We start from the raw sequence: 13,977 nt of genomic DNA on the forward strand, positions 1-13,977 counted from the left end.
TTGATTCTTTTTTGCGCATTCACATTGAGAAAGGCAAGTGTTGCTGAAACGCGTCTGTGGCGCAATAAATTGGATTCAAAGCACCCGTGAGTGCTCCATGCTTTCTTTTGTTTGTAAATTGATAACGTGCAGCCACTAGCACGTAATGGAGGCACCTGTGAAGAGTTCGGCAATTACAAGTGGACATTGGTGATTAATATATATATATATACACACACACATACACACACATATATATGGAACATTTCAGTCCATCAGTGTATACCGAGCATCCCGTGCCATAAGAAAAGCTGTTCTCGTACCAGATGTAGAAGCATGTTTATGCTCCAGAAAGAAAAGCTTTTCTCAATTAGAACGCCAGGTTTATTTTTTTCAGTGAGTGTCATAAATGTGCTCTGCAAAATACATAGTATTGTGCCAGACTATTAAATTAACTGAACTACCATCTCGGGTTCCTGAATCTGAGAGTACCCAGCAGGGGAAGCCCATAATGCCTGGGGTGGCCAGGTCTGGACAGGTGTCAGCCTTTCATTACAAGGTGAGATGGAGAAAGCCTTTACTTTTAGGTACTCTGAGGGGGCGTGAAGAGGCCATATACCAGAAAAGGACTCCCGAAACCAAGAATACAGCCTAACCAAGCCTGACTGGCATTGGCATTATTCCCATTATTTAGTTAATGGCCAGGCTGCTCCTGGTATCTGGTGAAAGAAACTTTGGAATAGCAAAAATGACTACCACTGCAGTTGCAGAGCAAACTAGAACAGATGACAAATGTATTAGCACAGTGTACATTGTGTCACTAAAAATGAAGCTCAAACGTGACATTTTGCTGATGTTTTCTTGGTTTGTAATGTCTGCAGCATTAGAGTACCCATAAATGGTCTGTATTGGGCACAACACTTGTACACACAGTCACGGAGACACAAGCTGACACACAACTCTGACATTTCTTTTAAAAATCATTCCATGAGCGTCAAGATTCTCTCCCCTTCTCTCTTTCTCTCACACACACAAGCAAGCAGACATTTACTCTCTCAGAATCCAAAACAAGACTAGAGACATTTTCTTAATCCTTAGGGCTCTCACGGCTTTCTTTATTCTTGCGCTGAGCCAGCTGCTCTGGATTTCATTTTCACAACTCCTAGGCGGCCGTACACACCCACACTGTGAACGTATCTGACAGCAGTTGTGGAAATTGCACCCTATGCTATCAACCACATTGTGACGCTGGGGGTCTCAACACTCAGAAAGCCTTGCAATTGGGCTGCTGCTGAATAATTCAGCAGGGAATTAGCCCATGGCTACAGTGACGTCTTGGCATCCAGAGGGTGCACAGACAGACTCCACCCTGACAGCGCCAGCAGCACTAGCATTACTGCGCCTGATGTTCTTGAGTACTGGTATTGTCTTTGGCAACAGAGACTTGCCGGTACTGGGCTCGGGTACTGATTGAGAGAAGCTCAGGGGATGTCCAGCTTAAGGGTATAAGTGTACGGACTTTCCTTAAGGAACAAGCCAAATGGGAACGTGAGAGCTGTCCAAACAAAAGAATGTGCACAATGATTAGCCTGGGTGCTACTGGTAATGGTCTCTTCATCAACGTTGTGCTTAAGTAGGGCAGAGTTCAATGCATACCAGAGGATGCAACTTTCAAAATTCAGACACAAACTCTTATTCAACAATCACACATATTCTAAAAATGAAAATCGTTAAATAAGTTTTTTCATGAAATCCACCAATATGGCGTTTTTATTTCGGAGAAAAGCATTGCATCAATGCACCAATAAATCGAGACATTTTAGCAAATGACCTGGTATTCTATGGATTAAGAGGTAGGCTGCTAGCACACTGCAAAGTAATTACTCATTAACATTGGCCATGATTTAAAATGCACCCTCGATCAATTCAATCATTCCTAGCTGGAATATAGATTCTGCAAAATTAGCTGTTCTACATCTGATTAAAATAGTGATTGTAATCCAAGTGTTTTCCAAAAATGATAAACTCCACTGCTATTGTGGAATGACAAGCATAAACAGCCACAGTGTTATCCATGTTAATTAATGCAAGCCTTTGACCCTCATTATGATCTCAGCGGTCAGTGCGGGCGGTCAATAGAAGACCGCCAGCGGGACTACCACCCCCGCAAGCTGTATAATGTTTTCCCCGCTGGGCGGAAACAGTGTTTCTGTTCACCGGCTCAGCAGGGAAGAGGGCCGTAAATCGGGCAGTGACCTGCATGATGAGGCACTGCATGGGGGCCCCTGCACTGCCCATGCCAAGTGCAGGGGCCCCCAGGGGATCCCCGGAGCACCCCTTCTACCAGCCTTTCCGGCTGGTGGAAAAAAGGGATTATTATCCGAAGGGCAGCGCTGCCCTGTCGGATAATGATTTTCTCCACCGTCAGGCTGTCTGTCGGCGGTAGCCTGGTGGTGGAAGAGGGCCACCACAGGCGGCCCTCCCTGTGTGCATTATATGGCGGTTCAGACCGCCGTGCCAGTGGCGGTCTTTGCTGCCGCCGCCCGCATGGCGGTCTGAACCGCCGGGGTTCATAATGACCACCTTTGTGTCTAAAATACTGCCAGGCCAAGTCATTACAGAGACACAAATACACCTGTAATATAACTAAGTAAGGAAACAGTCCTTTGCAGTTAGGGAAAGTGGTGAAAAATGCACAGATACCTCTTTCATTTGCTGTTTCATGGATATTGCTTGTTTAAATCAGGTATTTCTGGACAGAGATAACATACGGCGACCACATCTTGATAATGTAACACAACTGTATAAACACATAAACTGACCCAGGATGCCTATGTCTTTAGAGTGCTGTATTCCTGTGTAGGTTGTAGAAAAGCATGTCTGATGTACGGTTCTTCTGCTGGCAGGCCTTACAGCCAATGGGTGGTTATGCTTTTAAGAAGCCAACCTGTTGTATGAAGGTAATACATTCTTCAGGATCCGCTGAAGCTTTTTTTAAATCTGAAGCAAGTTGTCTGTCTTGGCTGAAAAAAGCATGCCAGGCGTCTACGGCTGGCTTTGTTTTTTTGCAGCACGTGTGCTGGAGTTGTCAGTATCTTGTGGCTTTAAACACAGTCAACGGCTCAGACTCTGGGTCTCAAAAGCATAATACAAAAATTAAAACAAACACAGATGATGTAGGCTGAGGCAAAAAGGAAATCACACATTTAAAAAAAAAATGCTTTGAGAGAAAAGTGCTTTCAAAAGCATAACAGTTGCTACTCTTATATTCCTGAGGGGTTGTCCATCTAATTTCATCCCTTCCACAGAATGGGTCCTCTAACTGGATAACTTCATCCATTGTTCCCAAGGTCACAATGGTCTGACTCTTCTATCAGCCAGAATGTTTGCCTGAGGTCTTCCTCAAAACTTGAAGAATCATTGAGTTGAAGTATTCACCTGCATGGTTGGGCCATACAGTAAGGCACTACTGGTACTTATCATGAAGAATGATCTCCATGTTTGTAATACACTTGAAATGTAGTTCATGATAAATATACATTCATCAGATATCTAGGTACATGAATCAATCATCTTAAATAATTTCTTTTACGTTGGACATTATTGGTCATTTGATAAAATTTCATATTTATGTTTGTATAAGCAATAATGCTGGACCATAAACACAATATCAAAAACGATGGAGAACAATCCCAGGCCAAACTTCGTTGGGTCACCAAATATCAAGGTCCATTCATCTATTTCAAAGAAAAGAAGGGATTTTTTTTAATAACATGAAATGCATTCTAATACGAAATACACAAACTTTTGATTTTTTTACAGTATGATCATATTCAGTCGTGTTATTAACAGCATTAAATCCACTCCAACACCCTCTAATATCATTACTTCTCTTGAATTTTCCAAGAGAGATCTCTAATCTAATATACTGTTGCGTGGATCAGATTTGCAATGCTTTACTATTTTTTTTTAAAGAAAATAATACAAAATTATTAAAGCAGCAAATCCGTCTACAATACCCAGTAAACTGACAGGTTTGCAAACTGAAAGAAGTTGAATAGACCAACAAGCATGAAGCACTGCTTCAATATGTGGGTGTGGATACTGGCACATAGAGAAGCATAGGTGTGAATAAATATTGAATCTGCAAACAGACAACTTCGCATCACTTGCATGCTCAAACACCTGTATGATCTATACTTTCAAGGTTCTCCATTGGATATCGGTCACGACATTCAGGTCTTCAAAATGTCAGATGCATTCCAGTATGCTCAAAAACACAATTACCTAATTACAACCCTGTCATCAACAATGATGGCAACTTAATGTCTGAATGGAATATATATATATATATATATATATATATAAATATATATATATTATATATATTCACACACACACACACACACGAGTTACCTACCTGTAACTGCAGTTATCCAGTATTAATATTTTCATACATTCATATGCTTGAATCATTCCCGGACATCGAAGTGTCAGTCCCACGGTACTATAATAAAGCAGGATGCAAGAAATATAATAGGATATAATGGTAGTAGGCTATCAGTTTACTAGCCTATGTCCTTTTTAAAAAAGGACCAAACGTGAACTATGACCAATCAGGTGCTAGCACCCTCTAGAACACTCCCAAGAGAGGCTGATTCCCTCAGATTTTCTACCTTGCATCGTGTGAAGGAAGTCTCCCTCAGTTTTTATTTCCTGTGAGAATCAACCTACCTACATTACAATGTCTGATTCATCCAAAAAAGTCTTTTTTGTTCCTGAAAGTACTGTGGGAAGAAAAGGCTGCATGTGGATGACCCACACAGAGACTGTCTATATTGCATTTACCTACAACTTCGGGTGAAGGAGTGTAAGATCTGTGGAACCTTCTCCTCAAAAACATTGTGAGACAGAGAAGGAAGACTGCTTCTGTGGCTACAGATGTCTAGATCCCAAAGATCCAGCTCTTCAGGTGAGGACAGTGACACCACTGCAAAGCCCCATAGAAGTCAAGATTCTCTGACCAAGGGGTTTCTGAGGAGATCAGAAAGGCTTTGAAAACCCACCACAAGGATCCTTGCAAAAAGGAGGAAATTCCTTGTCTCTTCACAACCATTCACTCCATCCCTGAAGAAAAAGGAGACTCATCACTGATCTCCTTCTTCTGAACCATTGAGGTCAAAATCTTCACTTAGAACTCCGTCGACACCATCGTCGATGCTAGTGTTGATGACGGCTACCACAGCAATGGCTTGTTCCAATAGATGTACTGAGAACGTATCTTGTATCTCTCTTGTGTTTCACCTGGGCATGCATGAGTAACACAATGAAAGGGCAAGATCTGTCTCCACAATTCCCTTGAGGACTACGGTTTCATGTTCAGATTGCCATAATCACATTCCACCCCCGTAGCGTTAGGGGTTTGGGGGAGGCACTGTGAGCTAGCCAGAAACAGGGTTGACCATTTCTGATGGTGTGGACGGACTCAGTCTCCGGATTCTAAAGTTCTGTTGTCCTAACATGCAGTCCTATTGTTTTAGTAGGAACCTATAACAACTATAACTGCTGAATTTCTATGGTTTTGTGGGTGTAAAATCTGAACTATAACATACCTGTGACCTTTTTTATTTTGTGAATTTCAAAGGTTTTTTTTTATTTTATTTTTTACACAAAGTAATATTTAATTACCATACATTAATCTAACCGCATGCAGCCAACCCCATTACTGTAGGTGTGTGAGTGGGTGTACGGTTTTGATAATGCATGTGTGGTCTGTGACTGCGTGTGGTAGTGGTTCTGTGGGTCTGTGAGTGGGTGTATGTGTGAGTGGTCCTGTAACTGGGTGTATTCTTTTTTAAATAGTGGAGTCACATAGGGGTGAACACGCTGAGCACCGAGGAGGATCCTCAGATCCTTGTGCTCCCCCCAAAAAACATTTTTGGCCAATTTCTTGCCCATGAGGGGTCAATCAAAAACCCCTCAATCAGTCCCAGAAGTAGTAGTAGTAGTAGTAGTAGTGGTAGTGGTAGTAGTAGTAGTAGTAGTATTAGTAGAGGTACCCTGTTCCCTTCTATCACTTTTAAGTTTTATACATCCTGCCACATAAAATGGCACCTGGAACTTTTCTTTCAGGTTGTGGCCAGCCAATCAAGGCACTGTTATTTGCATGCGGATCTAGGATCCACCGTGGTGAGCCTGCATTGCTAGATGTACATAAATCTTTTATTCTCTTGAACTCCAAAACTATTGAACAGATTTACACCAATTTACAAAAAGAAATGACATCATTGATAATATATATGACTGCAACATTTGCAATAAAATTATGGATGAAAAACTGTGCATGGCGGGGAGCAAGGTATAGTTAATGAAGGGCACGTGTTATAGTTACTTCAGATAAGTATAACTATAACTGTTGAATCTCTATGGTTGTGCATGTAAAACCTGAACCTAACTACAACGTCCCTCTAACCTTTTGTTTCTTAGTGAATTTCTAAGGTTCTCTCAAATTATATATATATATATATATATATATATATATATATATATATATATACACATACACATACACATACACATACACATACACAGTTATAATTAGGTCTGCTTTTCCATAGACAGAGCGTTTTTTTGGGTTGCTAATAACTTAAGCTCTGCTTGACGAATCTTCACAACATTTTCAGAAAAAGGTTCATCCACCTCAGGTCCTTCCTGGCAGGCGGAGGCCAAGAAAAGGGGGGAGGGTCCAAAATGTAAAATCTCCATGCATTTTCTGTAAACTTCTTTGAGACAGGTTTTTAGCAAAAACCGCTGAACAGAATTACACCAAATTCACCAGGATGCTAGATCTTGTGCCACAGATTGTGCATTTTGTGATTTGGTGTACATCTATTCAGTAGTCTTTGAGAAATTAAGGGTGACAAATAATTGTATATTTTGGCAGTTGGGCTCGCTAGAGTCCAGCAAGTCTCCCGCAAGAGCAGAAAAAAACTAATGGAGCCCTGTGATTGGTTAAGAGGCCCATTTTTCCCCATAAGCCTTTGCGCTCTTGCCGGAGCAAAAGAGCTCTGATTTGCTGGCTGTTGGAATGTTAGAAATGGAATGGCCGCCATTACTGTTTACTGTGGAAAATTGGAGGTGTTGTGAAAATGAAGTAAGAAAGCTGTATAAGAGGGAAGCGGAAGGACATGCTGTCCCCCCCCATATTTAGAAAGGAAATGTCTAAGGGATAACTACTGTGAAGATTATAAATGTATATTGTTTTCAACTTATTTGTATGATCTCACGAGGCTCTCGTGTGATTGTGAATAGTAAAAAGAAGTATGTGAGTTATCAATACACTATACTAGTAGAAATGTATACTGTGATCCTTGTTATGGAGAGGAGGAGCAGAATGTTAATTCTTTTTTTATTTTTTTATTACAATCTTGCATGACTCTTGCGGGATTGGGAAACATACTAAGGAGTAGGTGATCTTTGAATACACTCTGGTGTGCACACTTGTTACAGTAGGAAGGAGTCTTACTGGAGATGGTCTTTATCATAGTCTACTATTTACGTACGAAGTGAAGAATCTATAAATGCTCAAAAAGCTAAAAACTAATGAAGTCAGCAACATAATAGGTTTTCCATTTTCTTACACTTCCGGAGTTAATGTCCTACTGCACCTACAGCCGGTGGTTGAAAACTGTTCAACAGAAAGAGAAACCTTTATGTCTAGCTTTCACAACTCTTTTCAATTTAGTATATACTGAAAATACATGTGTATTTCTACTGCCTATGTAATATGGTTGATTACTGTAATGGAGGTCCACAGTTCACTTTGAACTTGCAATAAGATACACAGACGTTTGTAAAGGTAGTGCTAAATGTGTTAGAAAGTGAGGAAATTCCAATTAATGACTTCATTACAACAAACTGTTCATAGAACCATGAATGTAAATTGTCGCTATTCAGGTAGAACAGACATTTAATCAGAGCGATTTGTGTAGCTTAAAGTACTAGATTACAAGTCGGTGTCATTTGAAAAACTATTTATGAAAGTTGCACAAACCAACTCCTGTCCAGACACACATCAGAACTGTCATCTACATTAGTTGTAAGACACAATTCAAAATATCTCATTCTCATGCTACAAAGATGCAGATGAGCTGATGGTAGCAAAATCAATACTAATATCACCAACTTTAAAGCTAGTCAGATTTCAATCCATAAGAAAACATACACTAGTGTGGCTATTGTTTTCCATCGTGGACACTCAATCAACTCTGGTAACTACACAGTAAACCTTAAAACTTCATCTGGCTGGATTGCATGTGATGATGTTTCTCTTAGTAAAGCAGAGATTACCCTGGAAACTTCAAAATTCCTATCTTACATTTCTACAACCAAAGTTTCAGAAGAAACAATATTTGGAAACATGTAATTAGATACCAACAGGGACAAAAACATCAAAGTTCATTTTCATTGCTGATATGTAGCCTATCAAGGATAACGACTATATAATGATTAATTTTTTTAAATAATTATAAATGGACTTAAAACAAATAAATAAGTATCAATGCATGCTACGTAGCAATGTTGGTCTCATGCACATAAAACATGTGTTTTATTTCCCCATAAATCTAAGTGAATTATTTTGCCCACTGTTATGTAATGGATTGTATTCCATTAAACTGAACACACTGTTAGTATTTTGGTGCATATAAATTGTACATACTACATCAGGATATATTCAGTGTAAATTCAAATCCATTATCAAAGGTATGATCTTATGAGAGACAACCAGGAAGCACTGCCCCCTCGTACTGAATGCAGGGGGTCTGCATCCGTGGCTCTCACAAGATATTTTAAGAAGGGGAAGAAAGGGAAACATAGTGCAAACAATATAGATCATCAAAGTAGCGGGTAGCTATGAAAAGACTTTTATATTTATTTGATATTTTTCATTTAAATGTTCTTAACATTTTGTTAAGAAGGGTACAACAAAAACCTACAACTTGAGGTGTTACACAAACATCTCCTTAAAAGCAAAAATGAGAAAAACGTACACAAAACGGTTTAAAAAATACCTAGGGGGTACCTGTGCAAGCTAGACCTGGGCAGATCTGCTTGCCTCTTATAAAAAAATTATCTGCTAAGACAAGCTGCAAAATAGCGCTTTTTAAGTAAGCAGGGCTATTGTCGGCCTGTGCTCTTAGAGCCTGTGCAGTCACAGTATCACCTGGAGCAAATTATATGGAAGACCCTAAAGAGTTGTCTAGCTCCGCAGCATGAGCCAACTCTGCCCGTGCAAGCCTTTGCGGATGCATAGACCTCAGGTGTCACCACATCCCTGTGACACTCATGCATATTGTTTATTTGTCCTACCCCAGCTGAGCTCTGCTGAGAAGTTTACACGTAATGTACTTCACAAAAACTTTCTTGGCACCTGGCCTCATTTCAAAGAATTGCCACAGCAAGGATTCTTGGGTGGCTGAGCTGGTGAAGAAGCCCGGCTGTCTTCTGAAAGATAAACAGGATAGGAGAGCAAGTCAAATATGTCTACTATCTGAAAAATCCAATAGTGAAATAAAGCAAAAAGGAAGGAATCTTCTTCTTTTAAATAAACACATCCATAAGAACCAATCAGAATCCTTCCATTGGGTGTGCTTTCTCTCCCAGACCTCTTGCAAGTGTTGCAGGGGTGTCTCACAAGACTATAAATAAATACTTCCTTTAAACCTTCCAATTTTGATCTCTGCTACCTGTAAAGTGTATGCGATAGGCTCAATGTTGCATACCTTGCTTGTTGTCAACATCTAAGTGAGTTGTGTGTGTGCTGGCAGTAGTAATGGATGATTTTCTCCTGAATAATTTTGTTATTACTGTCAGGACTCTAATGTCATACTAATTTAACCCCTTCACTGCCAGGCCTTTTTCCCCTCAGGTGCCAGGCCATTTTTTTGGCTATTTGGAGCAGTTTGCACTTAGGCCCTCATAACTTTTTGTCCACATAAGCTACCCACGCCAAATTTGTGTCCTTTTTTCTAACATCCTAGGGATTCAAGAAGTACCCAGAGTTTATGGGTTCCCCTGGAGGACACCAAGAAATTAGTCAAAATACAGCAATAATGTAGTTTTTTTTAAAGAAAATGGGAAAAAGGGCTGCAGAAGGCGGCTTGTGTTTTTTTTCCCCTGAAAATGGCATCAACAGAGGGTTTGCAGTGCTAAAATCACCATTTTCCCAGCTTTCAGGAACAGGCAGACTTGAATCAGAAAACCACATTTTCAACACAATTTGGGCATTTTACTGGGACATAACCTATTTTTACTATTTTTTGTGCTTTTAGCCTCTTAGTTAGTGACCGAAATGGGCGTGAAACCCATGTTGGAACCTGGACAGCTAAACATTTCTAAAAAGTAGACATAATTCTGAGGGTTCATTTATGTGGATCCTACAAGGTTTTCCTACAGAAAATAACAGCTGAAAAAAACAAATGTTGAAATTGAGGTAAAAAAAACAGCCATGTTTCGCCACGTTTTACTCTGTAACATTTTCGTCCAATGTCAGATTTTCAAAAGTAACATACCGTTACGTCTGCTGGACTCTTCTGGTTGCGGGGATAACCTAGGTTCATCAAGAACCCTATGAACTCAGAGCCAATAAAGGAGCTGCACCTTGCAATGGGTTTTTATTGTGTACCGGGTATACAGCAACTCATTTGGTGAAATATAAAGAGTGAAAATAGGTATCAAGGAAACCTTTGTATTTCCAAAATGGGCACAGGATAAGGTGTTGGGATACTTGCATACGAAATACAGGGCATTTTTCAAATAGTCATCTTTTTTACATACTGTCTTACATTTGGAAGGAAAGAAAGTAGAGAAAGACAAGGGGCAGTAACACTTGTTCTTCTATTCTGTGTTCCCCCAAGTCACCCTATAAAGATGGTACCTCACTTGCATAGGCAGGCCTAATTGAAATCGGACGTGTTTTTTGGAAAGTGTCTAGCTGTGAATTTTGGCCTTTAGCTCAACCGGCACCTAGGGAAACCTACCAAACCTGTGCATTTTTTAAAACTAGACACCTAGGGGAATCCAGGATGGGGCGACTTGTGGGACTCTCACCAGGTTCTGTTACCCAGAATCCTTTGCAAACCTCAAAATGTGGCCCAAAAAAAACCCCACTTTTTTCTTCACATTTCAGTGACAAAAAGTTCTGGAATCTGAGAGGAGCCAGCATTTCCCCCAAGTCTCCCGATAAAAATGGTACCTCACTTGTGTGGATGGGCCTAGTGCCCGCGACAGGAAATGCCCCAAAACACTACGTGGACACATCAAAATTATCAAATACAAAACTACCTGTTTTTGTGGGGGGTGAGGAGGCACCTGCGTTTTTGGTCCCTGGCTCAGCAGCCATCTAGGGAAACCTACCAAACCCAGACATTTCTGAAAACTAGACACCCTAAGGGAGTCCAGGGAGGTGTGACTTGCATGGATAAGCACGTGTTTTCTTATCCAGAATCCTCCGCAAACCTCAAATTTAGCTAAAAAAAAAAAGAAATCACATTTTTCCCTCATTTCTGTGTTGGATCAGAATACCAGCACAAATTTCCTACCACCCAACGTTCCCCTCAGTCTCCCGATAAAAATGATACCTCACTTGTGTAGGTGGGCCAAATGCCTGTGACAGGGAAGAGCCTTAAGAATGTTGAAATTGACGGGGAACCAAAGCGGGTCCAAAAGGGCAGTTTGAAAAAAAAAAACGTTTTTACGTTGACAAGTGGGGCAGAATTTTTATCAGTGTAGCTGCGACAATGCTGGGTGGTAGGAATTTGGTGGATTCCTGCAGATTCCGGAAGGTTCCATCACAAAAATGTGGGAAAAATGTGTGATTTCAAGCAAAGTTTGAGGTTTGCAGCGCATTGTGGTAAGAAAATGGTGCAGGGTGCATGTGAAGCACACCACCCTAGACTCACCCAGATGTGTCTAGGTCTCGTAGATTTTTGTACATGGCAGCATCCCAAAGTCCAAAAAGTGCACCCCTCACCATTCCAAGTGGGACGATTTTGAGAGTTAGACAAGCTCTCATGGCCCAAATGTAAAACCACAGCCCAAAATAATCAAATGTCCATTTCCTTGCTGTGGCATAAGATGTTTTAGTGTGCAGGGTGGGAACTGAAAGACTGTTACCCTTTTCAGTTGGGGTAGGGGCGTAACCAGGACCATACTGGTTGGTAGCCAACACCCCACTATTTTATTTTAATTCCCTGGCATCTAGTAGACTTTCTGTCCCCCTTCCCCCTGGGGTGTGGATCATGGGTAATTGCCCCATCTGCCCACTGGTGGGCAAAACAACTTTGGCCCCATTTATTTGGGGTGGGGGTATGGCCATACCTCCACCTTCTTATTTTGAAAAAAAAACAAAAAAAAAAACTTCCTGGTCTCTGGTGGGCTTTCTGCCCCCCTTGGGGGCAGATGGGCCTTCCAAAAATAGGCAGATCTGCCCCAACGGGGGGCAGAAATGGCCAACAGTAATGTGCCCCCATGGGGAACGACCCTTGCCCAAGGTGATGTCCCCCCCAAACAAAACACACCAATCCCTGGCCCCTAAGTGGTTTCTGCTCCCTCAGGGGCAAATAGGCCTAATAGAAATAGGCCAATCTGCCCCTAACAAGTGCAGAAATGGACTAAAATAAATTTGCCCCCCAGGGGTGAGACCCTTGCCTACGGGGTAGCTCCCCATCTGTTAAAAAAAAAAAAAAATCCCCGGTGCCTAGTGGTTTCTTCCCCCTTGGGGGCAGATCGGTCTAAATGAAATAGGCCGCTCTGCCCCAGAGGGGGGCAGAAGTGGGCTAAAAAACATTTGTCCCCAGTCGAGCGACCCTTGCAGAAATGGTCTAATAAATAAACTGCCTCCCAGGGGAGCGACCCTTCCTGAAGGGGTCGCTCCCCTTCATTGTTTACAATTTTAAAAAAATCTCCCTGGCGTCTAGTGGCTTCTGCCCCCCTCGGGGGCAAATTGGTCTAATTAAAATAGGCTGATCTGCCCCTGGGGAGGCAGAAAAGGCCTTCAAAAAAATGCCCCCCTTGGGGAGCGGCCCTTGCCAAATGGGCATTTCTGCAGCCCGATCGCTTCACGATCAGGCTGCAGAAATGCTCAGAGAGACATCAAAGGAAAGGCCTTTCCTTTCCTTTGATGCCTCTCCTGCCCCCAGCACGTGATCGTAAGAGAAATGCTTCTGCATTTCTCTTCCGATCCGTACCAGAAGCTGAGCTTCCAACGCAGTTTGGGCGGACTCTGATGAGATCAGTGCACAATCACGTGCTGACGTCATCAGACGTCACTGAGGGAGTCAGGGTGGAAGAGGAAGCGATTCCCCTTCCATCCCTGCCAATGGGAGGTGGGAGTGGGGGGGGCGTGGCCCTTGGAGGGGAGCGCTGCAGCCAAGGACGTAACTGTTACGTCCTGGGCACCCAAGGGGTTAAAGAGCAATATGTATGAAAGTCAAATTTGGATGATGTCATCAATGATGTCACTTGAAATTTCATGAGTGATGTCATATGTGAGGTTATAAGTAGCGGATGGTGAGGGCACAAGTTATAGTTAGTGCTACTAAATGTAACTGCTTAATTTCTGTGTTTTTTTTTTGTTTAAAACGTCAATGTTGTCACTGAGAAATTTCCCTAACTATTACATTAATTTAACCTTTGTTTTTTTTCCGAAGATATATACACATTTAGATCATACAGGAGTTGTCCACATTCCCTGACATCAGTATGTGAAATGTTTACGCATGCTTCATATAAACAGAAGCCTCACCTCTCTCACTTGACTTAGAATTTTTAAACACAGAGACTTAACTCTGTCATAGCAACAGAATTGCTGAATAACTATTTTCTGCTGCCTAAATCTTACACCTAGATAACTCACTGGGTGGCACTTCATTGATGTAACCACTCTCCCTTACAAGAAGGTCAAATGGAAAATAATATATAACATAGACCTGTTAACTA

General features: G+C 41.5%; 1 protein-coding gene across 1 annotated transcript in view; it reads right to left on the reverse strand.

Annotated features, from left to right (window-relative positions):
* Nucleotides 1-1,718: 1,718 nt before the first annotated feature.
* The window catches only part of CTNS (cystinosin, lysosomal cystine transporter), a 133,240-nt gene continuing 120,981 nt past the window's right edge, over nucleotides 1,719-13,977 (reverse strand). Inside the window, exon 11 of the mRNA XM_069226343.1 lies at nucleotides 1,719-3,716. Coding sequence (XP_069082444.1) covers nucleotides 3,580-3,716 — 137 coding nt within the window. The 3' untranslated portion in view covers nucleotides 1,719-3,579. The remainder of the gene's footprint in view (nucleotides 3,717-13,977) is intronic.

Source organism: Pleurodeles waltl, chromosome 3_1, assembly GCF_031143425.1.
Source record: "Pleurodeles waltl isolate 20211129_DDA chromosome 3_1, aPleWal1.hap1.20221129, whole genome shotgun sequence".
Taxonomy (NCBI): domain Eukaryota; kingdom Metazoa; phylum Chordata; class Amphibia; order Caudata; family Salamandridae; genus Pleurodeles; species Pleurodeles waltl.